The sequence below is a fragment of the Magallana gigas genome, chromosome 8 (genome assembly GCF_963853765.1).
Source record: "Magallana gigas chromosome 8, xbMagGiga1.1, whole genome shotgun sequence".
In the NCBI taxonomy this organism is placed as follows: Eukaryota; Metazoa; Mollusca; class Bivalvia; order Ostreida; family Ostreidae; genus Magallana; species Magallana gigas.
Genome location: NC_088860.1, coordinates 20790032 through 20816642, shown reverse-complemented (window position 1 = coordinate 20816642; position 26611 = coordinate 20790032). Strand labels below are relative to the sequence as shown.

The 26611-nt window shown below is 32.5% G+C and overlaps 2 protein-coding genes across 7 annotated transcripts; both read right to left on the bottom strand.

The window, feature by feature from the left end:
* Positions 1–143: 143 nt before the first annotated feature.
* LOC105333806 (solute carrier family 23 member 2) lies at positions 144–9076 on the bottom strand. The gene is made up of 11 exons (XM_020069557.3): positions 8781–9076; positions 5972–6129; positions 5678–5781; positions 5390–5469; positions 4962–5143; positions 4726–4846; positions 4333–4477; positions 3940–4193; positions 1280–1553; positions 929–1024; positions 144–400 (listed from the first exon to the last, which is right to left on the bottom strand). Exons 1-11 carry the CDS (start codon positions 8988–8990, stop codon positions 228–230), a joined length of 1797 nt encoding a protein of 598 aa, XP_019925116.3. The 5' UTR covers positions 8991–9076; the 3' UTR covers positions 144–227.
* A 376-nt stretch (positions 9077–9452) lies between these two features.
* LOC117689911 (solute carrier family 23 member 2) lies at positions 9453–26182 on the bottom strand. 6 transcript variants are annotated; one of them, XM_066068717.1, is made up of 11 exons: positions 25927–26182; positions 22591–22748; positions 22316–22419; positions 21997–22076; positions 21016–21197; positions 20806–20926; positions 20245–20389; positions 19853–20106; positions 12421–12694; positions 11752–11847; positions 9453–10783 (listed from the first exon to the last, which is right to left on the bottom strand). In XM_066068717.1, exons 1-11 carry the CDS (start codon positions 26122–26124, stop codon positions 10611–10613), a joined length of 1785 nt encoding a protein of 594 aa, XP_065924789.1. In that variant the 5' UTR covers positions 26125–26182; the 3' UTR covers positions 9453–10610. The 6 variants fall into 6 exon arrangements, with proteins under 6 accessions (XP_065924789.1, XP_065924792.1, XP_065924790.1 ...); XM_066068720.1 differs by having other exon boundaries at positions 19853–20052; XM_066068718.1 differs by having other exon boundaries at positions 20806–20887.
* Positions 26183–26611: the final 429 nt, after the last annotated feature.

The following is a 26611-nucleotide window of genomic DNA, read 5'->3' as shown; positions in this document are numbered from 1 at the left end:
TTCTTTCGTTCACATTCGTATAAATACGTCGTTGGACGAGGGCCTTTTGTTTTGTTTTTTTTAGATGCAAGCTTAATTTTACCCCCCCCCCCCCCAAACACACACACTAGTACTATCTCGTTTATAACAATCACAAAACGCAGTTTATTGAAATCAATTTATTCTTTGAAACTGACAACAAAGGATCATAAAAAAGATGATGTTTGAAGATTAATTAAATAAAAATCTCAATCACGTACAGGAGGAATAAATGGTAAACGCCGGAATAGTTTGGATCTTTTGAGAAATTGTGGGAGAGGGATGTCATAGATAGTGACGTCACCGTCAAATTCTTCCATATCGTCTACTTTGTCGTCGATCATTTTCTGCCATGCCTCGATTCCTCTTTCTTTTAAGGTACCTGAATTTGAGGCATTGTATGACAAAAAATATAAATATTCTTAAAATGTTATATTCATAACAAAACAATACACACTGTATTACCATAAAAAGTAACAATTTTAGCAGTGTTTTATAAACCGTAAATGAAGTTTTCATGTTTTATTGCTAATTAATAACGAATGAATTTCAATGTATTAATATGCTTATGGTAGTTTAAAGCATTGTTTGCCTTTTTTCAAAGTTGAATTCAAACGAATGTTGCAGCCAATATTCATTCAAAATACCGTTATAACGTTTTAGCGCTGATACAAGTCTCAGTATTGAATCTCATGGAATCATTTCACATTGAACAACCCGAACGAAAATGATGTGCATGTATCAATTTAGTAAACTTTAGTGCATTGATTAAAAAAATCGCTATTAAAATAAGAAAAAAAATGTTTAAAATTAAACATCATATCCACAAACATCTGCTTAACAATAGATGCAAATTTGTCAAAGTCTGAAATATGAAATACAGAGAAAAATGAAAAAAAAACTTGTCTACCTCTCACTGTATTGTCCAAAAAGCAGGCAACAACTCCTCCGCACAGGTTGGGATTAACAAGTAGCATTTTTATTACGCCATCACTTGCGGCTGAACCTAACAAAAAATGGTTCCATAAAATTATTGTCAAATTGAATGTGAATCTCAAGAATAAATTGTGTATTTCACGAATATATTAGTAGTATAACAGTGCCTCTATTCTTGCCAAACCTGTTGCAGTTGGGAGGCCTCCAAAACAAGACGAGATTTGATAACTAAATTAAATACATTTTCAAGGGTACTTTTGTATCCTATTTTAGTCATATTTAGTCGAACTGGCATTTGTTTGTTTATTCTCAAAAGGAAAGAAACCTGTTTGAATAACATCAGGATTGGTCTCCAACCAATATGGAATCATGAGACCAAACAAGATGGCGGTTCCAATGATTGCGAGATTTCTGGTTGAGCTAAGGGAAACAACTTGTAGGTTTGACAGAACGACACCGTTGAACATTCCAAACATCACAATGAGCGCTCCGCCTAATACTGGATAAGGAATGGTAAGGAAGACGGCTGAGATCTTGCCAATGATACCGAATATGAAATATATGACACCAGTAGTTATAAACACATCTCTACTGGCTACCTACGAAGAAGATGAAAAAGCATTTAATAGTAATGTCAAGTGTCAATCATTCGAAAACCACTTGGATATAAAGATGGAGGCCTAAAATGTTCATTTATTTTATTTGTGACCCATATCACATGCCATTTATTGGAAATATAGGGCCCCAACCAGAAAAGATAGTTTTCCTGAAATTTTTTAACTAAAATTTGAAATTGAGCCTGAAAATTTAAAGAAATAAATCAAATATTTATAGTTTGAACATTATTTAGTTACGAATTTTAAACAGAATGAAGTTGAACACATGTAGTGACAATAAAAGAAAATTACAGTCAAAGTTTAAAAATTCTTGCTTAAATGGTGGCTTCATAGGCCAGTACATAGTGAACACAACAGCAGATGTTACAAAATTTTGGAGTAATCAAATAAAAAAAATAAATGTAATGTAATGTCATCTTTCCAAAACTTTGCATACAAATAGACATACATTAAATGTCTCATTTGAAAGAAACCAAGTAGGGGTCACATCTAAAAAAAATTGAGATATAGCATGAAATAAGCTAATTTTGGGACACAATTGGAGTTAATTTTTTTTTAACTTCTATGAAATATAAGTTAAATATGCCAAAATATATCGATAGAAATATCAAAATATTGTTTTAATATGTTTTCATGATCACATTAATAAATCATAATACACAAACTAGCTAGAAGTTTGGTCTGCGCTGAAAATTAGGAAGCTAAAGTAATAGTAAAACTATTGATTTATGAAACCTTTTCATTTCCTTCTTGAAAACCTTCCGCCACAAAATATAGCCTATTACTAAACTCTGTAAAAATGTAATTTTTTAAAAACAATTTTATTCAATAAAGTTTATTTGGCATTGTAAAATATAAGTATACTACTAGAGTTAATGTGTGATGCTGAATTTTCGGACTAGAGGTGACCCAAAATGCCTACCCATAACCTAAGGAGCGAACTTCTTTAATACAGAATACTTATTAAGCAATTGTTATTGCAAAAAATATACACTTTACATTGATCGTTATATTATACATACCGTAGTTTAAATATTATATTTTATTTAAAGACAAATGTTATTCCCTTTTTTCTTCTAATTAAAAATTGTTTTCAAAGTTTTGAAGTAAACTTAAAACTAAATTTAGAATTTTTACCCCCTTATTTCTTCTAATTTTATCTTTTCACATTATAATCTGACTGCTATTTATATGTACCTCATGAACTCTAAGCATACATATCTTATATGTATTTAAGGACAGAAACAAAGCATTAATTGTGAGGACATAATCAGCTGCTGGGGCTCGTAACATAAAGCATGCTAAGATTTTGACTAAAGTACGGTCATAGGTAGGACTTAGGCCGAATCTTAGGACCTACATAAGTCCTGCTTAAGTAAGTCTTATACCGCATAAAGCAAACTTAGCAATGTCTTAGCTAAGTAATGTTTATGTTAAAAGTAAAAACGTGATTTTCATTTCTTTTGTCGAATTTAAATGCATGGTTAAAAAAATATATTTTTATAGATACACGTGCATGACATCTTTGATATTAAATGGGGTAAATGTAAATGTATAGACACAACATTCAAGGTGGCATGAGTATACATACACATGTTCCTAAAATTTTAAAAAGCTCAAAGCGATGGATCTTAGCAATGTATTCAGTCTATTGTTGTTCTTTCTTTGTTTTAACGAATATTCACTATTTTAGTCCTTCTCGAAGAGTGCCTGTGGCGTAATATCGCGACGCCATTAGAACTTGATATGATTATATAGTGGATTTCTTTTTATCTTTTGTTCTACATCTTACCTCACCAATAAGGCAATTTACCTACTCTGGGTATAATTTCGTTATTATGCCGATATATTGAAAGAGGCAATCGTTTTCTTAAAAATCACCGAGGGTTTTTCTGTCTTTAAAAGTCCTTTTTTAATTCCTCAAGTTTCGCGACTTTATATATACAGTGACTTCTTGTAAACCGACCATTACTTGTTTACAACCTATTCAGCAGCCCACTTGAATACTACCAGTATATAGAAAATGTTACAGATCACTACGACCACTGTTAATATTTAAATCAATCAAATCAAAATTTTTATATTGGTGAATATTAAGATATTGATTCTGTGTAAACATGTGATTAATACTCTGCAATCAAATGCTTTTAAATGAGTAAAAACAATACTTAAGACATACTTAAGTCACCTCTACCGGCCGCCTAAGTTTTAGGTAAATTGTCCTAGCTAAGCACTCTTCTAGGTATGGACTTAAGTCTAGGAATGTACATAAGTCCTGCTTAAGCACTGTCTTAGACTTAAGTACCCTTTATGTTACGAGCCCCTGATAAGGAAGAAACTTTAATGTATGATTTGATTAATTGTGTACCTTTGTTACGCCGATTGCGCCAATGTTTCCTCCATACGTTGTCGTTGCATGTCCACATCCGACGAAACCCGCTATCAGACTACAGAACCCCTCAATGGCTATTCCTCGATTAACACTATGTGCTGGTGGGGGAGGAAGATTGCACATCTTTGCGCATGCATAATAGTCCCCAATAGAATCAAGTATAGAGGTAACAGTTCCTATCAAAAATCCCACAAAGACGCTCGTGCTGAACGAAATAGAACCAAACTGACCTGAAAAGTTTGCAGATATCAGTCAATTTTAATGCTATGTAAAACAGTTTTTAAAGCAAATGTGAATCATAAAAAATGCTTTAAAAATGGCTAAAACTGTTTCATATTATAGTTATACTTTATTAGCAGAAAACAAGACCTGGATATGGTAGCCGAAACCAATCAGCTTTTCTGATAGCGTCTAGGCCAGTGTCTGTTCTCGCCAACTTGTCATCAGGACTAAACGCACCTGCTGCTGTCATTACACCACACACAAACCAACCAACTAGGATCCCAATAAGGATCTGCATATAAACACAAGTATAGGTGCATGTACAAAAGTATGAGTAATGCTATTTACGTAACACAAGATGTGACACAATGGAGACGATTTAAAGTAATAGGTAAATCATGAGAAATGAATTGTTTTTCTTGTTTATTTTCCGCTCGCCAGGTCTTGTCGATCCATTAATTAGAATTCATCGATTAACATATTTTTCATAAATGTTTTTGAAAATAATATGGCGGTTCTTTTAAATTTATTTATACACACCGAATACACTTGGTGTAACGGAAACCACATGATATGAAAGCCTCTCTTTCTCGTCCACATCGGAATTGGGGTGTTGTGATGGCTTAGATAGAGCGACAGTATCAGGGACACGGCTGTTACCCTTCAACAATATTACATTTTTAGTCAGTGACTTTCTAGTATTAATCAAACAAATGGTCGCGTAATCGTCAACTGATTTCGAAATCATGTAAAATTGTGTATTTTGTTTTACTTACATTAACGCAATGCCCCAATTAACAGATGCAAATTTAACGCATGCTCTCACGATAAAAACACAGCTTAGAAAAAGTGTTGGAACGATTGTGATTGGTCCGATGAATTTCAAAAGGAGGCTGACCAATCCCGTTGCTCCAATAAGAAACTGGAAAGTCCCTGCAGCTATTAAGCTGCCTTGAAGCTGAAGTTGATAAAAGTGAAACAGTAAACATTATTTGTTTTGGAATGGAACAGTAGTGAAAACATGTGCAATACATATTTTCATCAAGCCTTATCTTCACATAAAAGTTTTCCGATAACAGATAAATGAAAATCAACAGATATGCAAAACTTAACAAATTCATTTGAAATACATGTAAATTATTTCTATATTTATTACTGTGTTTTCATCCCGAATTAAGTACACAACTACTTGAAAACTGCTTACCTCTCGAATGTTGTTTAATACAAAGAGTTTTTGGTCTGCAAGAGGTATACCGGAAGTATTCGTTATTGTAGAGTTTGTGTCTAGAATTAAGTTGACAATATGAAATAAAACTGATGCAGTAGTACAGTCTTTTGTGCAAAGTTTCATTTTCGGGTTATTAATATTTTCGAGAAAACAATAGATGTTACATAATTTAATAAATATGTTTGAATACAAAAATGAAAGAATAAAATAAAGAACGATTATATATTATAGTACTTGTATTTATGTTTAGAAGTATAGTTTAACCTGTATCAAAACTTTGTGGAAAATCACACTTCGATTTATCCAAAACTTGCATTGCAAGCAAAGGAATAAGAAAATCTCCAGCAGCTCCTTGAAACAGGGGAAGTCTGTCAATATATAAATGAGATCCTTGTCATGTTGTTAAACGATAGAGAGAGAGAGAGAGAGAGAGAGAGAGAGAGAGAGAGAGAGAGAGAGAGAGAGAGAGAGAGAGAGAGAGAGAGAGAGAGAGAGAGAGAGAAGAGAGAGAAAGAGAGAGAAAGAGAGAGAGAGAAAGAGAGAGATATTTATTTTTACCTTGAACCCATAAGGCTCATCATAATTGTACAAACTCCTGACATCAACAATGTAGAACTAAGAAGGGTGGACTTGATGTCGTCATCCAGATTTGCACAGGTGACGTCCGAGACCAAAAGAGAAACTGCCATCACACCGGAAAGCGAGACAAGAGTGTGCTGTAGAACAATATAATGTTAATACATTAAGTTTACAATATATATTAATAAAATATTAAGTGAAAAGTTTATTTTTCTGCAAATCAATTGTATTTTTTAAAGCGATCTGACAATTTGGATAAATGCTTAAAGGGACCTGGACACGAAATGATACAAATGAAAATTTATTTTTGATTTCTATGTATAAATTTGTTTACTTTGCATTGTGAATGATTCACTTAAATTTGAATCTTAGAAGTCATGTTACAAGCGAGATACAGAGGAAAGAAGTTGTGGTTATGTAAACAAAGCTCGAGTCTTATGTTTGTTTACAAATACTGTAGAGTAAAGAAATTGCCATTTCTTTATCAAAATAACTTGTGGAAACAAGATAGACGGATTCAATGGGTTCATAAACAATTAAATCACAACAAACATCAACACTAGATTGAAACTGATATCAATACAACAACTGAATGTGAACTTCAACTAAACTGGAGCTTTGTTTACAAAATAAAGAATTCTAACCTCTGTAACTCGATATTTGACTTTTATATTTTGTCTAAGTATTGAAAACATCTATATTAACAATTCTAGACATAACAATAATTTAAAAAAATTGAGATCAAATCGTGTCCAAGTCCCTTTAAAGCCACCTTAATCACCAAAAAGACTTTATACTTGCACCTCAAGTAAACAGGGACTTTTTTTTATTGGTTTTTAAAGTTCTTACTTGTTCAGCAAATTTTATGGTGGAAAATGACCGAAAATAAAAGAATTTTATCATCCTATTTCAGCACTCTTTTAATTGTTCATTGTCTAAAATTGGGTCCTGCTGATGACAATATTAGTTTTTTTTATTCTATCTGTTGATTCTGTCTTCCTATTGATGAAATAATCATGACGTTCAGCATTCGTTTGACATAAAACCAAGCTGACAATTTTAAAGATTTATTAAATTCTGTACACAAATTTATGTACGGGGTCTCTATTGATAACTCTATGTATCTGTCTCATTCTGAGAATAAAGATTTAACAACAACCTTCAAAGCTTTAATTTCATACCACAAGAAGATAGGGCAATAAGACTTGTATTACTTTTCTAATACGTTCAATTGCTGCATGATATACAAAATGACATTTTTAAAGTACAGTGGGTCATCTCTCCACGATTTTGTGATCAGCTTTGACCGATCACAGTTGTGTCCATGTGAGGCATTCAGCAAATTTTACTATTTTCACACGTCTTAGACCTTGCACTACTTTTTTTTAAATTATGGAATGGAAATCTCATTTAAATCTTTAATTACACGTAGATTACTAAAAACGTTGATTTTATCCATTTGCCTTGAAAATAAAACATTTATGCAGTTATATAAAAACTGATTCAAATCCTGTTTTTCTTCACAAATGCGTAAAAAAAGTAAATTCGTCCGCTTAAAGAAAATATTACTCATGCCTTGCTATTTCATGTCAATCATTCCTTTAAAAGGAATACTTGCTGCTATTAAAAATCGGTTTGATAGATGGAAGTTTTAACACGCATACTCTGGTTTAAAGCAACATATTCCAACGTATTTAACATATTTAAAGATTACTAATAGATGTAATGTTAAATATACATTGTTATTAATAGCTTTAAAAAGGTATCAGATTTGTTGATAATTTTACAGTATCTTATCTGTCCTTATGTAGGCATTTTACACGTTTTATTCACCCATTTTTTAGCCAGGCTCTGCTGAAAGCAGAGTCCTGGCTATAGGCAGGCAAATCGCCAATGTTACTATAAATAGCACAAATAAACAAAAAACCAAACAGCGTCAAGGTAAAGCTTCCGCAATACCAAATAGTTACACAAGAGCCACGTTTTGTCAAAAGTGTTGGCATTTTGTTTCTTTCTTTTTAAATTTCGAATGAATTGTCTATCTTTTTTAGTTTTCTTATTAATAACGTGTTTTTAAAACATTACTATGCATTTTGGACACATACAATGCGCATGAATTTCCATGAATTACTTTACTGCGCGGATTGAATATATAATGCTTGTTGCAAAATTCAAGGCAGCAACTGTTAAATTGTTTAACTTCTACTAGACAGACATATTTTTTGTTTATAGCCGCTTACAAAATTTGGTCGCTCTCTGATGCTTTGCCGACATTAAAAGCATGAATGAGAGAGAGAGAGAGAGAGAGAGAGAGAGAGAGAGAGAGATTTTCAGTCTTTACTACACAATATGCATAAAGACACAACAAAAGAGCCCGGCTTTCAGTACTTCAGTACTTTGATTTTTTAGTGTTAACCGTCAGTATGGAATAGGTCGTAATTATTACTTGACGTTACTTACGGCTAGATACATACTGTAGAAGCACATACTTTCGTTGGGTCAAAATTTCGTTGTTTTTGTAACAAATAAAATTCCGTTGGCATTTAATTTCGTCATATCGTAATTTCTTTGTATTAATTAATACTTTGGTTAAAAATTCGTCATGGATTTAGTTTCGTTGATTATACTGCTAACGAAAATAACGAAATAAAATTCTCAACGAATATTTCTGCTTCTACAGCATTGCAAACTCTGTTACTATGCATCGGTGCATTTAATCCTAGTTTTCTTTACAATATACAATAACTAAATGATACAGATACCGGTGGACCAAAAAAAGAAATATTACCTGAAAACCACAGAAAATGGTTAGATAAATCGGTGGGTGATCCCCTGCCTTATACAAGATATGCTGCTTCGGATCTGTTTCAATCTCAACAACCAGATTATTTTTTTCTTCATCTTTAATCATTTTCTTCGTTTCAAACCCGGTTCCATTTTCAACGTAATTGTCTTGCTCATATTTTGCTTCAAGCCCATTTTCTTCTGCGGTACCCATTTTCTTTTCAATTCACAAAAATCTATATCTTGATTTCTCTTCGATGATACATTCAATGATGATGGATGAATGTGTCTTTTAAAAGTCGGCCTATGAGCTTCTCCATGTTTAATGCATAGGCATGAAATGTAGATCGGTTACAGAAACGCTGGGCTACATATACCTGTAATCTATCTTTATGTATACCCACGTTCACGTCGTATCATTGCATCATATTTTGTGCACTTAAACTTAAGAAAGGTATTTCAGGCTCCACCGTCACCAAAATTTTCAAATCCCTCAACTCATTCCTCCACTAAAATCCGGTAAAGAAAAGTGCATAAACTTGAGGTCAAACCTCAGATTTGAGGCTGAGTATCGATTTGAGGAAAATTGGTGACGACGGAGCCAGGCCTATAGGGTAAGAAACCAATAATAAGCATCTAAATTTTCATACAAAAATTATGAAACTTAAGCCATAAATCCAATGATTGGTTTTATTCAGATACACTGTTCTGTTATCAGAGAATCCACGTAAATATATAAATGCAATGTCATAAATATTTCTAATATTGAAAATTGGACACACTGAATAAGCAATATGATAAGGGGTTTTTTGCAAAAATTTTGATTTTAAATCATGCAGTTTTTGAAAAGATATTGAATATTCTCAGTCTATCAGAATATTTGTTTTCGTTGTAAATGTAGATAGCTTGCTGTGAGGCCTGTACTGCTCGCCTTTGTAAGCTGTTTCATCATATTTTCCAACCCAGTTAAAGCATCACAAATCAAAGTTCTCAAAGAACTGACCAGAGTTTATTTTTATTTACTGACAGGAAAGAATAATTATTGGAAGTTGATTTTCAACTCTCCTATGCAGTTACTCTGGCAAACCGAAAGTGAAACAGTGTTTGGACCTAAGCACAAATCATCACCGCTGACAAGACTAAGTTCTTGAAAATAATAGAAACAAAAAAAAATATATGATGAAGCATTGATTTTCAAGGAAACATATCTATAAACACCTTAATAAAAGTCAAATTTTATATACTACGAACAATTTAGATATTTTTGTAGTCTCATGTATTCCTACGCTAGAGTTAATAGAGTCTCGTCCAACCAGACGCTCGTCTGTCTCCGTAAATCTGCGACAAGCAGAGAGGGGGCTCTCTTGCTTGTCGGATATTAACGGAAACAGCCGAGCTTCTAGTTAAACGAGACTAGAGTTCGATATCAATAGTGCTTGGATCCATACAATTTTTAGAATTGTTTCGATAACTAATACATACTAGTAGTTGAAATCTATCTTTAAGTATTACACAACATGATTCATATGGGGTTTCTCGAAATTCTTGTCTGAAAAGTCTAAAAATTCGTATTATAAAAAAGTGCGTAATTCAAATACAAACTAGAAACTAATTGCCATGCAAGATAAATTGATTTTAAAATAAATGATGATCGATAAAATCAACTCCCGTCCGTACTTCAGTACTTTGATTGGTTCAAGCAAGCATTTATGGGTATTTACACATGTACATGTACCTACTGTATAAATTGTTTGTTCAAAACATCGCATCGAAATTATCGATGCCTGAATTCGATAATTCATCGAATGAAAACAATAGAAAAATTACATGGCAATTATTCACGAACAGGAGGAATAAATGGTAAACGCCGGAAGACTTTGGATTTTTTTAGATATCGTGGGAGAGGGATGTCATAGATCGTGACGTCACCATCAAATTCTTTCATATTGTCTGCTTTGTCGTCGATCATTATCTGCCATGCCTCAATTCCTCTTTCTTTCAAAGTACCTGCATTTAAACAAATATACAAATAATCATGGAATTGCCATGCATTCAGATAGAGGTAATGTTCAATAAAAAAAAATCGGTCAAATTAAGTAATTTCTCTTACCGTTTCAAGAGAAACATAATTATTAGCCATACAAAATGCATTACAATCGTTTTTAAAAACATAAAAAGAGTTTTGGTGCGTGTTATAGATGCCTTTATAAATAACAAACTTTAAAAAAATAAAAGTATTCTAAATCCTAAGATATAGTTTTGTTTGCGTTTTGAATTTTAATGAATCCAGCTTTATTTCATTTATCATTATGAAGTTTTGACATGCATACATATAAACATACATTGTTTATATCTAATGTCACTTTGTTTTGTTATCTTAACGAGGCATGGTCACGATTTTGGTCAAAAATAATTTTTCCTATTTTAATTTTTACCATGCTTCAGTAAGGCATTCTTAATAGGCAACCAAAATTTGAGTGTTTTTCGTTGAGTTATAAGCAAATTACACAGCTTGAAATTCTTTGCTATGTAAACAAACCGTCTGTTTACATTTTGAATTTTGAAGTGAAAATTCTAATTTCAGACCTAAAATAAATGTGTTAAACATAAGCAACTGTTTAATTATGCTTAAAATTAATATAAAGATAGACAAATCAGGTTGAAAAAGATTTTTTACTGGTATATTGAACCAATGTAATCAAAAACTGGGCACGAGCCTTGTTTACATGAAAAGAATTGAGAGCCCTGTATCTTGCTTATAACTCTGCGATTAACTCTGACATTTCATTTTATCATTAGAAATGCATTGTAATTAATAAAAAAAGAAAAATAGAATTTGACCATGCCCCTTTAAGATCAAATATATTCTCATTTAGATATAGAATAGAAAATTAAAAAAATAAAAATACCCTCGTAAACAGCTATCATTCAATAAATGCAATATCTATGAAATATGAGAGATTAAAAAAAGCAACCTTTGACTGTATTGTCCAGAAAGCAGGCAACAACACCCGCGCACAGGTTGGGGTTAACAAGCAGCATTTTGATCACGCCATCACTGGTTACTGATCCTAAACATATATACGTATCAAATAATTATTATCATGTCTTTTTTTCATGAAAATACTCGATGAATTCGATGTTAAGTAATCAGAGGATTTTTTTTTCAGAGAACCTTATTTATAAATACCTTGAAAATAGTTATATTTTGAAAAGTAGGAACAATTTATATATTTTGTAGTCGTATATTCCTACACAAGAGCTCAATAGGACTGGTTTCACTGTCATTAATTACAAAAGCGCCATTTCTACAGTGGTAGCGTTTGGAACCAATTAAGAGCAGACAATTTAATCTAAAGATAGAAAAAATACTTGCGTATTGAATATTACATAACATGATTAATATAGGGTTTTCCGTCTATAGCTTGGATTTGCCTGACAAGTCGTATTAGATAAATTTTTGATAAACAATGTGCGTATTTTCTCAAACACAGCTAAGAAACTACTTGCCATGCGAATTTACATATCGTTGGTTTCAAAATTAATAATAATCAATAAAACCAAACCCAGTCAGTACTTAGAAAATGTGTTTCTATTGCTGTTGTCTTCTCTCATTTGATTTTAATACTTTGAAAACATGACACCTGTTTGAATAGCATCAGGATTTGTCTCCAACCAATACGGAATCATGAAACCAAACAAGATAGCTGTTCCCATAATGGCAAGATTTCTGGTTGAGCTAAGGGAGACAACTTGCAAGTTCGATAGAACGACACCGTTGAACATTCCAAACATCACAATGAGCGCTCCGCCTAAGACTGGATAAGGAATGGTAAGGAAAACGGCTGAAATCTTCCCAATGATACCGAATATGAAATATATCACACCAGTAGCGATAAACACATCTCTACTGGCTACCTACGTAGAAGATGAAAAAGCAAATTATGAAAACAGGATAATTTTAGAAAGAAGATGGAAAAGCAATTATGCAAAGACAAGATAATTTTAATGTTGTCAATGAATAATTATCGACAAAATACACTTTTATAACAAAGTCTTATTGTAAAATAATTAATGTAATGACGAAAGCAAATCATTTATTGCGAGGACATAACATGGGCTGGTTAAGAATGAAACATCGTTGACCAAATATATTAATATACGATGCAATGATTTTTAACCTTTGTCACGCCAATTGCACCAATGTTTCCTCCATACGTTGTCGTAGCATGTCCACAACCAAGGAAGCCCGCGATAAGGCTACAAAATCCCTCAATGGCTATCCCTCGATTTACACAATGTGCTGGTGGAGGAGGAAGATTGCATATTTTGGCGCATGCGTAGTAGTCCCCAATAGAATCGAGAATAGACATAATAGTTCCTATAAAAAATCCCATAAAAATGCTCGCACTGAACGAAATGGAACCGAACTGACCTGAAAAGTTCGTAAAATTCAATTTAGCAGTTGAAAATCAAATTCAATGTATACAATGTCATTATTTCTCATTAAATGTGATCAGGGCATGTTGTCAAATAATTGAGTAGTTGATTAGCAGAAATACCTGGGTATGGTAGCCGGAACCAATCAGCTTTTCTAATGGCGTCCAAGCCAGTGTCTGTTCTCGCCAACTTGTCATCAGGACTAAACGTACCTGCCACTGTCATTACACCACACACAAACCAACCAACTAGAATCCCAATAAGGATCTAAAAACCCAGGAATAGGTATAGGAACATTGCTTTACGTGAAATACACAATGTGATGTTTGGTTTTAATATTTTGATTATTTACATGTACCTTGCAGCTAAAATCTCATTTCTTAAATCTGATTTCATTTTTGAAAGAAAGGTTTTAACTTTATTTTTGAATACTGGTTTATCCTGTGTTCGACGCGACTTGAATACCCTTACATATACATGTAAGTATGATTTCGACATTGCATCGCAATACTAAGTACGAGATGACATGCTGATTTGAAGTATGAATTGCTGTTACTGTTAATCATTTTCTGGCTAAGGCTCGACAATACAATAAATTTAAATTTGCTAGATAGAAACCTTTTTCTAAAAATATTAGAATGAATCATGCATGCAATTGGCCGTATATCTATGAAAACCTACCGAATATACTTGGTGTAATGGAAACCACAGGATATGAAAACCTCTCTTTCTCGTCCACATTGGAATTGGGGTGTTGTGATGGCTTAGATAGAGCGACAGTATCAGTGATACTGCTGCTACCCTTCAACAACATAAAAGTAGTCAGTGACTTCCAAAATAGCCATCTGATTGTATGAAATTAAATAAAATTATTTAATTGTTTCAACTCACATTAACGCTATGCCCCAATTAACGGAAGCAAATTTAACACATGCTCTGACGAGAAAAACGGTAATCAGAAGAAGTGTTGGAACGATTGTGATTGGTCCGATGAATTTCAGAAGGAGGCTGACTAATCCTGTTGCTCCAATCAAAAATTGGATAGTCCCTGCTGCCACCAAACTTCCTTGGAGCTTCCGTGAACGTGAAATAGACGTGAAACACTAAATACTCCATATTACTACAAAACAGTATTGTCATTTTAATGTATTCATCAATTTTTTCTTAAATAGGGGAAATTCTTCTATGTTCGAAATATGAAATAAGAATTCTTTTCTAGGTAAATAGTAGACACCCATCAAGCAAAACATTCATTTAAATTTAATTATTTTTACAGTTTGTAACGTTTATCTGCTTAAATCTTGATATATGTACATAAACAAATGAAAGATGCTCACCTCTCGAATATTCTTCAGTATAAACTCGCTATGTTGATCAAGATGTATACCAGACGTGTTTGTTATCGTAGAGTTTGTGTCTAAAATGATACACCGAATAAAAGGAGATAAAATTTACTTGTAATAAATATTTGTCTAAAATACTTACTCCGAGATAAAACTGCTCTGTCAAAATACAATTTTGAAAAAAGAAAACAAAACAAAAAAAAAATACCACAACAAATAAAAACCAAACAACCCCCCCCCCCCCCCAAAAAAAAAACCCCAACAAAAAAACGACAACACGAGTGTACACTTCCAGAAAATGTTTTTTTGGTGATTAAAAGTATATTCATACCTATATAAATTTTTGCTGGAAAATCACACTTTGATTTATCTAAAACCTGCATTGCAAGCAAAGGAATCAAAAATTCTGAAGCAGCGCCTTGGAACAAAGGAAGTCTACGGAAGAATAATGAAATGATAGTAAATACTGATTCTACATGTAATCACACGTTGTGAGATACACACACACACACACACACAGAGAGAGAGAGAGAGAGAGAGAGAGAGAGAGAGAGAGATTTACCTGGAACCTAACAGACACATCATAACTGTACAGACACCAGACATCAACATTGTAGAGCTAAGAAGGGTGGACTTGATGTCGTCATCCAGATTTGCACAGGTGACGTCGGATACCAAAAGAGAAACTGCCATCACATTAGAAAGCGAGACTAAAGTGTGCTGTGGGACAAAATAAAAATCTTTACAGAGTATTTTACAAGATAATAGTTGAAAAGATCTTTTGTTTTACATTGATCGTCTTTTCAGAGGTTATCTTACAATTTTGCTTAAAGGGACCTGGACAAAATTTGAGCTTAAATTTCATATTTTATTTTTCCATTTATATTGTCTAATATGGTTAATATGGGTATTTATAATACTATGTCAAAGTTTGAGAGTGAATATTGAGTTACAAGCAAGATATATGGAGCTTGGACCGACCCTAACTATAAAAGAAAACGCAGTGAAGTTCTTAAAAATGACACTAGATGGAAGTTTTAACACGCATACTCTGGTTTAAATCAACATATTCCAAGTATTTAACATATTTAAAGATTACTAATAGATATAATGTTAAATATACATTGTAATTAATAGCTTTAAAAAGCGATTATCAGATTTGTTGATAATTTTACAGTATCTTATCTGTCCTTATGTAGGCATTATACACGCCTTATTCACCCATTTTCTTCAGTGTTAACCGTCAGAATGGAATGTGTCGTAATTATTACTTGACCTTACTTACGGCTAGTTACATACTGTAGAAGCACATATTTTCGTTGGGTCAAAACTTCGTTGTTTTTGTACCAAATAAAATTCCGTTGGCATTTAGTTTCGCCATATCGTAATTTCTTTGTATTCATTAATATTTTGATTAAAAATTCGTCATGGATTTAGTTTCGTTGATTTATGGTGATAACGAAAATAATTCTCAACGAATATTTCTGCTTCTACAGCATTGCAAACTCTGTTACTATGCATCGGTGCATTTAATCCTAGTTTTCTTTACAATATACAATGACTAAATGATACAGATTCCGGTGGACTAAAAAAAAGATATATTACCTGAAAACCACAGAAAATGGTTAGATAAATCGGTGGGTGATCCCCTGCCTTATACAAGATATGCTGCTTCGGATCTGTTTCAATCTCAACAACCAGATTATTCTTTTCTTCATCTTTAATCATTTTCCCCGTTTCAAACCCAGTTCCTTTTTCAACGTAATTGTCTCGCTCATATTTTGCTTCAAGCCCATTTTCTTCTGCGGTACCCATTTTCTTTTCAATTCACAAAAATCTATATCTTGATTTCTCTTCGATGATACATTCAATAATGATGGATGAATGTGTCTTTTAAAAGTCGGCCTGATATGGAAGACGTATGAGCTTCTCCATGTTTAATGCATAGGCATGAATGTAGATCGGTTACAGAAACGTTGGGCTACATATACCTGTAGTCTATCTATATGTATACCCACGTTCACGTGGTAAAATTGCATCATATTTTGTGCTCTTTAGAAAGGTATTTTAGGCCTATAGGGTTAGAAACCAATAATAAGCATCTAAATTATCATACAAAAATAATGAAACTTAAGCCCTAACTCCAATTTTTGGTTTTATTTAGTAACACTGTTCTGTTATTAGAGAATCCACGTAAATATATAAATGCAATGTCAAAAATATTTCTAAGATTGAAAATTGGACATACTGAATAAGCAATATGATAAGGTGGTTTTTGCAGAAATTTTGATTTTAAATCATACAGTTATTGAAAAGATATTGAATATTCTTAGTCTATCAGAATATTTGTTTTCGTTGTAAATGTAGATAGCTTGCTGTGAGGCCTGTACTGCTCGCCTTTGTGAGCTGTTTCATCATATTTTCCAACCCAGTTAAAGCATCACAAATCAAAGTTCTTAAAGAACTGACGAGAGTTGATTTTTATTCAGGAAAGAATAATTTCTGGTTCAAGCAATCATTTATGGGTATTTACATTTACATGTACCAACTGTATGAATTGTTTGTACATATATCATATCGAATTTGAATATTTCTATTTAAAAAATGCTTTTCAAAACATTGCATCGAATTTATCGATTGTTAAGTACTATATTATATAATACTTTAACTATCTTTACTTTTTAGTATTGTCTGATTTGAAAAGCATAAAACAAATTAATTAGAATCACGTTTCAGCTTGTTAGATGTAAATAAGTATTTCGTAATATATTTGTGAAAAAGTAAGTTTGTAAAAGGACAAATCAATATGTGTGACAGTTACTGTCTCCTGAGTATGGATGTATGATTTTATTACTATGATTTTTTTAATATTTGTTTTTTTTTGTGTGTGGGAGTTCTACATGGATATAATTATATACATGAAATATCTGACAAGCACTCTTTTATTTCAGGTACACGCTCATTAGGCTTGAAGTCATGGCAATCAGCATCTTTAGAGTTTAAACAACCATTTATTAATTAGAATAAACTAATTTTTAGTTTTCCGCATATAAGCATGTAAAACTTGAACAAGTTATTTTTCTAAAACTTTATGATCTATCTATTATATAAATCATTTCTTTTTGTTAAAATAGCAATATATGTGTAAATAAATTATAATAGTAAAGCCTAAACGCATTTATACTATTTCACTTATAACAATAATAAACGTTGTGGATAAAAACAATAGAAAAATGACATGGCAATTATTCACGAACAGGAGGAATAAATGGTAAACGCCGGAAGACATTGGATTTCTTTAGATATCGTGGGAGAGGGATGTCATAGATCGTGACGTCACCATCAAATTCTTTCATATTGTCTGATTTGTCGTCGATCATTACCTGCCATGCCTCAATTCCTCTTTCTTTCAAAGTACCTGAATTTAAACAAATAAACAAATAATCATGAAATTGCCATGCATTCAGATAGAGGTAATGTTCAATAAAAAAACGGTCAAATTAAGTAATTTCTCTTACCGTTTCAAGAGGAACATAATTAATAGCCATACAGAATGCATTACAATCGTTGTTAAAAACATAAATAGAGTTTTGTTGCGTGTTAGAGATACTTTTTTAAATAAACTTTTTTTTTTAAAAAGTACTAGTATTCTTAATCCTAAACATAGTTTTGTTTGCGTATTGAATTTTGGTGAATCCAGCTTACAATATTTATTTCATTTATCATTATGAAGTTTTGACATGCATACATATAAACATACATTGTTTATATCTAATGTCACTTTGTTTTGTTATCTTAACGGGGCATGGTCACGATTTTGGTCGAAAATAATTTTTCCGATTTTAATTTTTACCATGCTTCAGTAAGGTATTCTTAAAAGGCATCTAAAATTTGAGATTTATTCGTTGAGTTTTAAGAAAATTACACAGCTTGAAATTCTTTGCTATCTAAACAAAGTCTGTTTACATTTTGAATTTTGAAGTGAAAATTCTAATGTCAGACCTAAAATAAATGTGTTAAACATAAGGAACTGTTTAATCATGCTTAAAATTAATATAAAGATAGACAAATCAGGTTGAAAAAGATGTTTTACTGGTATATTGTACCAATGTAATCAAAAACTGGGCACGAGCCTTGTCTACATGAAATCTCATTTTATCATTAGAAATGCATTGTAAATAATAAAAAAAGGAAAATAGAATTTGACCAAAATCGTGACCATGCCCCTTTAAGATCAAATATATTCTCATTTAGATATAGAATAGAAAATTTAAAAAATAAAAATACCCTCGTAAACAGCTACCATTCAATAAATGCAATATCTATGAAATATGAGAGATTGAAAAAAGCAACCTTTGACTGTATTGTCCAGAAAGCAGGCAACAACACCCGCGCACAGGTTGGGGTAAACAAGTAGCATTTTGATCACGCCGTCACTGGTTACTGATCCTAAACATATATACGTATCAAATAATTATTATCATGTCTTTTTTCCATGAAGAAAGTGTATAAATTGTGTACTTCAGAAAATAATAACAGTGCTTCCCATGCCTTCATATTCTTGGCTACAACCTTGGAATTAAAAGAGAATTAAGTGAAAATTAAGTTTTGCTTTCAATGCAGCTGTTGTATTTAATCACATTTGTTATTTTACCATGAATTAGAATATAAATTTCAACATGTCTGAAAAAAAATTCTTGCATTTGATTTTCATAAATTCTTCTATGCAGTTACGGAAGTAAAAGAGTGTTTGGACAAATCATCACCACTAACAAGACTAAGCGCTTGAAATTACTCGATGAATTCGATGTTAAGTAATCAGAGGAATTTTTTTTTAGAGAAACTTATTTATAAATACCTTGAAAATAGCTATATTTTGAAAAGTACGAACAATTTATATATTTTGTAGTCGTAAATATTCCTACGCAAGAGCTCAATAGGACTGGTTTCGCTGTCATTGATTACGATTACAAAAGCGCCATTTCTACAGTGGTAGCGTTTGGAACCAATTAAGAGCAGACAATTTAATCTAAAGATAGAACCAGTACTTGCGTATTGAATATTACATAACAGGATTATTATAGGGTTTTCCGTCTATATCTCGGATTGTTGGAAAAGCCTGAAAAGTCGTATTAGATAAATTTTTGATAAATAATGTGCGTATTTTCTTAAATACAGCTAAAAAACTACTTACTCGGAAGCAAATCATTTATTGCGAGGACATAAAATGGGCTGGTTAAGAATGAAACATCTTTGACCAAATATATTCATATACGATGCAATGATTTTTAACCTTTGTCACGCCAATTGCACCAATGTTTGCGCCATAAGTTGTCGTAGCATGTCCACAACCAAGGAAGCCCGCGATAAGGCTACAAAATCCCTCAATGGCTATCCCTCGATTTACACAATGTGCTGGTGGAGGAGGAAGATTGCATATTTTGGCGCATGCGTAGTAGTCCCCAATAGAATCGAGTATAGACATAATAGTTCCTATAAAAAATCCCATAAAAATGCTCGCACTGAACGAAATCGAACCGAACTGATCTGAAAAGTTCGTAAAAATTCAGTTTAGCAGTTGATAATCAAATTCAATGTATACAATGTCATTATTTCTCATTATATGTGAATCATGATCAGGGCGGCATGTTGTCAAATAATTGAGTAGTTGATTAGCAGAAATACCTGGGTATGGTAGCCGGAACCAATCAGCTTTTCTAATGGCGTCCAAGCCAGTGTCTGTTCTCGCCAACTTGTCATCAGGACTAAACGCACCTGCCACTGTCATTACACCACACACAAACCAACCAACTAGAATCCCAATAAGGATCTAAAAACCCAGGAATAGGTATAGGAGCATTGCTTTACGTGAAATACACAATGTGATGTTTGGTTTTAATATTTTGATTATTTACATGTACCTTGCGGCTAAAATCACATTTCATAAATCTGATTTTATTGTTGAAAGTAAGGTTTTAACTTTATTTTTGAATACTGGTTCATCCTGTGTTCTACGCGACTTGAATACCCTACATATACATATACAAGTATGATTTCGACATTGCATCGCAATACTAAGTACGAGATGACATGCTGATTTGAAGTATGAAGTGCTGTTACTGTTTATCATTTTCTGGCTAAGGCTCGACAATACAATAAATTTAAATTTGCTAGATAGAAATCCTTTCCTAAAAATATTATCAGAAATTATAAATGCTGTTGGCGGTATAATCTTTAAAAACATACCGAATACACTTGATGTAATGGAAACCACAGGATATGAAAACCTTTCTTCTTCGTCCACATCGGAATAGGTGTATTGTAATAACTGAGATATAGTGACAGTATCAGTGATACTGCTGCTACCCTTCAATAACATAACAGTAGTCAGTGACTTCCAAAATAGCAATCTGATTGTATGAAATTATATAAAATTATTTAATTGTTTCAACTCACATTAACGCTATGCCCCAATTAACGGAAGCAAATTTAACACATGCTCTGACGAGAAAAACGGTAATCAGAAGAAGTGTTGGAACGATTGTGATTGGTCCAATGAATTTCAGAAGGAGGCTGACTAATCCTGTTGCTCCAATCAAAAACTGAATTGCCCCTGCTGCCACCAAACTTCCTTGGAGCTTCCGTGAACGTGAAAAAGACGTGAAACACTAAATACTCCATGTTTGGAAACGGAAAAAGTATATTTCAAAACAGTATTGTTGTTTTAGAATTTTAATGTATTCATCTAAATTTATTTTCATAAAGGGAATTTTTCAACGCATTTTTCGAAATATGAAATAAGAATTGTTTTTTCCAGGTAAGTAGTTGACACCTGTCGTAGAAAACTTAGTATATTCATTTAAAGGAGCATGGTCACGATTTTGGTCAAATTCTATTTTTCTATTTTTATTATTTACAATGCTTCATGAATGCATTTCTAATGATCAAACAAAATTTGAAAGTCATTCACGGAGTTAAAAGCAAGATACAGAGCTGACAATTCTTTGTCATGTAAATAAGGCTTGTGCCCTGTATTTGTTTACATAGGTTCAATATACCTGTAAAAAATCTTGTTCAAGCTGGTTTGTCTATCTTCTTATTCATTTTAAGTATAAATAAACGGTTCCTAACTTCTTACACATTCATTTTAGGTCTGAAATTGGAATTTTCACTTTAAAATTCAAAATGTAAACAAACGCTTTGTTTACATAGTGAAGAATTTGAAGCTCTGTAACTTGCTTATAATTCAACGAATTACACTCAAATTTCAGTTGCCTTTTATGAATGCCTTACTGAAGCATTGTAACAATTAAAATCGGAAACATAATTTTGAGCGAAATCGTGACCATGCCCCTTTAAAGTTAATCATTTTTACATTTTGTAACGTTTATCTACTTAAACTTGAAATAAGTACATAAACAAATGAAAGATGCTCACCTCTTGAATGTTCTTAAGTATAAACTCGCTATGTTGATCAAGATGTATACCAGACGTGTTTGTTATCGTAGAGTTTGTGTCTAAAATGATACATCGAAAAAAAGGAGATAAAATTTACTTGTAATAAATATTTGTCTAAAATATTTCCTCCGAGATAAAATTGCTCTGTTAAAATACAATTTTGAAAAAAGGAAACAAAACAAAAAAAAATACCAAAACAAAAAAACCCAAACAACCCCCCCCCCCCCTCCGAAAAAAACCCGAGAACACAAATGCACTCTTCCAGGAAATATATTTTTGATTAAAAGTATATTCATACCTATATAAATTTTTGGTGGAAAATCACACTTTGATTTATCTAAAACCTGCATTGCAAGCAAAGGAATCAAAAATTCTGAAGCAGCGCCTTGGAACAAAGGAAGTCTACGGAAGAATAATGAAATGATAGTAAATACTGATACTACATGTAACCACACGTTGTGATATATATATATATATATAGATAGATAGATAGATAGATAGATAGATAGATAGATAGATAGATAGAGAGAGAGAGAGAGAGAGAGAGAGAGAGAGAGAGAGAGAGAGATTTACCTGGAACCTAACAGACACATCATAACTGTACAGACACCAGACATCAACATTGTAGAGCTAAGAAGGGTGGACTTGATGTCGTCATCCAGATTTGCACAGGTGACGTCGGATACCAAAAGAGAAACTGCCATCACACCGGAAAGCGAGACTAAAGTGTGCTGTGGGACAAAATAAAAAACTCTAATTTACAGTGTATTTTTACAAGATAATAGTTGAAAGAATCTTTTGTTTTACACTGATCGTCTTTTCAAAGGTGATCTTACAATTTTCCTTAAATGAGACCTAGACAAAATTTGAGCTTAAATTTCAAATTTTATTTTTCTATTTTATATTGTCTACTATGGGTAATATGGGTATTTTTAATACTTTGTCAAAGTTTGAAAGTGAATATCGAGTTACAGGCAAAATATGAGTTTGAAATTCTGTTTTCTTAAAAAGGCTAGAGTTACTGTTTACTTATGTGTTGTATTAGTTCAAGTCTGAATCAAATGCACAGCTTCGCGTCGGATCGGTTGACAATGGTTTGATTTCTTGGAGTGTCAATTTCAACTCAAAATTTGATAATTTTACCCTTCCAAACAGGCACTATTTGTTTTATTATACTGAATGTCTTATTCGATCAAAACTTTACTGCTTTTTTTCTATAGGAATGACGTGAATTCCGCGGCGAACCGTACGCGCCTAATTTACGCGCATATAACAACTCGTTGTGTTACCCGTTGCCAAGTGTGTTGCTAACGCTGAGGGTAATAGAACGGATTATAAACTGCGTCTAAACCAATCAGATTTCAGTATTTTACATGAAAGTGTTGGAAAAAGTATTATTATACTTTCATGTAAAATACTGAAATCTGATTGGTTTAGACGCAGATGGTAATCCGTTCTATTACCCCAGCGTTAGCAACACACTTGGCAACGGGTAACACAACGAATTGTTACATGCGCGTAAATTATGCGCGTAGGGTTCGCCGTTGAATTCACTTCATTTCTATATAAAAGCAGTAAAATTCTCTTTTAAATTAAGACATTCAATATAATAAAATAAAAAGTGCCTGTTTAGGAGGGTAACTGTTGAAATTGACACCCTCCCAAACAGGCACTATTTATATAATGTTGAGCGAATCAAAAGCACGCCACTACAAGAATTGAATTACTAGTTAATGAATTTTATTCTTATGGTCTTGGCGTTCACGTGATTTCACTTGACTGAGATTCGAACTCTCATAACAAGTTTTATATTTCCATGCACAAATTTATGCTAAACATGTTTCTGTTGTTATGACATTATATATTTACACTTGCAAATGTTCCCATTATACAATACTGTTTGAACAATCCGCCTTTATTCCTGCATAACAGTAGTCTGGGTCAAGAAGTCAGTGTAGTGCATTAATAATATGGGTCACTACTTGTCCTTTATACTCAAATTTACCGATTTTTGCTATAACACGCCTAATATTTTAATAAAAACATAATTTAATGAATAAAGAAAAACTAATAAACTTGTCTGTATTTTGTGACGCTTGTACGAAGTTTTATTCATTCTTTTCTTTTTTACAATTTTATAACATTAATTGCGAGATAAATGATCATGGCTTAAGATTTACGTTAGATCACGTTTATGGATCGACATCGTAACAAAGCGCTCTTGAAAATTACAATCGCTTTATGGGGTTTGATTATGTGACCAACTTGTTTTTATATCCCGAAGAACATTAAAGAATGATACCTTATTTCTTAAGCATTTACATCATCTTGAGAAAAATATAAAAGGCGAAAGAAATTAGCAGCAAAATTGGCCATGTTCTCAAAGGCAATTAAATTTCAAATAATACACCCGGAGAATTGGTCATTTTCATAACAGTTTGAATTTTGAAAATATCTTTTAAGGTTTTCATATCATTTTATTCTGGTTGTAACGCGGCATTTGATTGGATTGAAATTTGTATAACCTGGTTTGCACCAACGTGAAAAACGTACCAATCCGCTTAACGATGCGTTTTAATTTTGAACAGATTGATATCATTTTTAAAAGTAAAAAAGGACTCAATTTGTACCGTAAATTTAAGAAAATTAAATTATAATTTACAAGAAATGAACTCATAATCTAGTAGTGGTAATACTCGAATAACCTAGGTTGGAGCAATTTACGCTTTTTTATAATCCGCTTGCCACAACCAAGGTTATACATGTACTCTTATAACTTGCTTAGACATTGAACTCATTTCTTAATCATCTTGACGACATCTATTTTATATATTTAATTCTTTCTTAAATCAAACTTATTGAATGAAAAATTTAAGGTTGCAAGAAGTTGAAAACACTGGTGCCTAAAGACCAGTTTTTTCTTTATCTGATGCCAAAAAAGTTTTAATTAGTAAGAGTAAACTAATAGTACTATGTTATGGCATATTTCCGCACCCTACACGCAAGATAAATTATGTCACTTTATTTTACTACTTTGATGCAAAAAAAATAATTTTGCAACCATGCAAGATAATTATGTCTACATGTTGCAAATCGTTGAGACAACATGATTTTTTATGATTGGGTGAAATCACTTTCTTACGCCCGTATCTGAGATAGATGCAAGATGCAACATAATTGTGACAACAAGGGCTTATTTATGTTGACATGCGACTTATTTATGTGAACATTTCATTAAATAATGTTAATTTGCAAGATATTTTGTCGATGCGAGATCATTGTGTTAACGTGCAAGAAATTGATGTAAACATGCGAGATAATTATGCATGTTGACATGAGAATTATCTACGTTATTATGCGAGTTAATTATCTAAACATGCAAGATAATGATGTCAGCATGCGAGATAATTATATTTTAAAGCAAGTTTTTTTTATAACAACATGCGAAATAACTTGCATGTTGACATAATCAACTCGCATGTTGACAGAAAAAAAAAGTCGCATGTCGACATGTATGTCGTATTTTGACGTAATTAACTCGCTTGTAGATATAAATATCTTGCGTGTTAACAAAATTAACTCACATTTTGATATGAACAGGTCGCTTGTCGACATAAATATTTTGCATGTCTATGTAATTATCTTGCATGTCTACAAAAAATAAGTCGCTGTTGTCATAATTATGCTGCATCTTGTATTTATGATGTCAGAGTTCGCCATTGCATGGTAAGTCAATTAACCCATACAAAGATCAGAACATCTAAAAAGATTTGCTACCTGGATGTCAAAACAATTATTTTGCATGCAGACATAATTATCATGCAAATAGACATAGTTATCTTGCATATAGAATAACGCATCTTGCATGTAGGGGCAGAAATATACTTTAATACAAAAGAGAAAAATTACCTGAAAACCACAGAAAATGGTAAGATAAATCGGCGGGTGATCTCCTGCCTTATACAAGATATGCTGCTTCGGATCTGTTTCAATCTGAACAATTAGATCACTTTTCTCTGTATCTTTAATCATTTTCTCCGTTTCAAACCCAACGCAATTGTCCCGCTCATTCTTTGCTTTAAGTCTATTGTCTTGTACAGAACCCATTTTGCTTTTAATTCACGACAACCTATCTTTAGCTTGACTTTCTTTCAATTAAATATAATCGACGTTGAACGTATCGTTTAAAAGTCGGTCTAACATGGAAGAAGAGTCATGCTCCATGCAAAGTCATGAAAGGCTAAATACCCTTAGTTTATGTACGTGTATACCCACGTTCAGATCGTATAAATATATAGAGTTCATGCACAGTAGAAGAATATAATTATTACACTTGTATCTATACTTTTCTGAAGGTGTTCTTCCCAGACGAATACCAGTGTATCGGTATCTGCTGTAGAGTTTTGAACATGGATAAGATGGAGATAAAATTGAATGGTTTGAGTTTGGAATCGATTAAGGTAATGGTCCATACCCCACTAGATAAATAAAATGCGTACAGAATTTTTTCATATTTTTCAAACATGTATCTGAGGATATCTTCTCATCAAATTTTACCCTGTTGGGTGGTCCATCGGTATTATAAGAGCTAGGG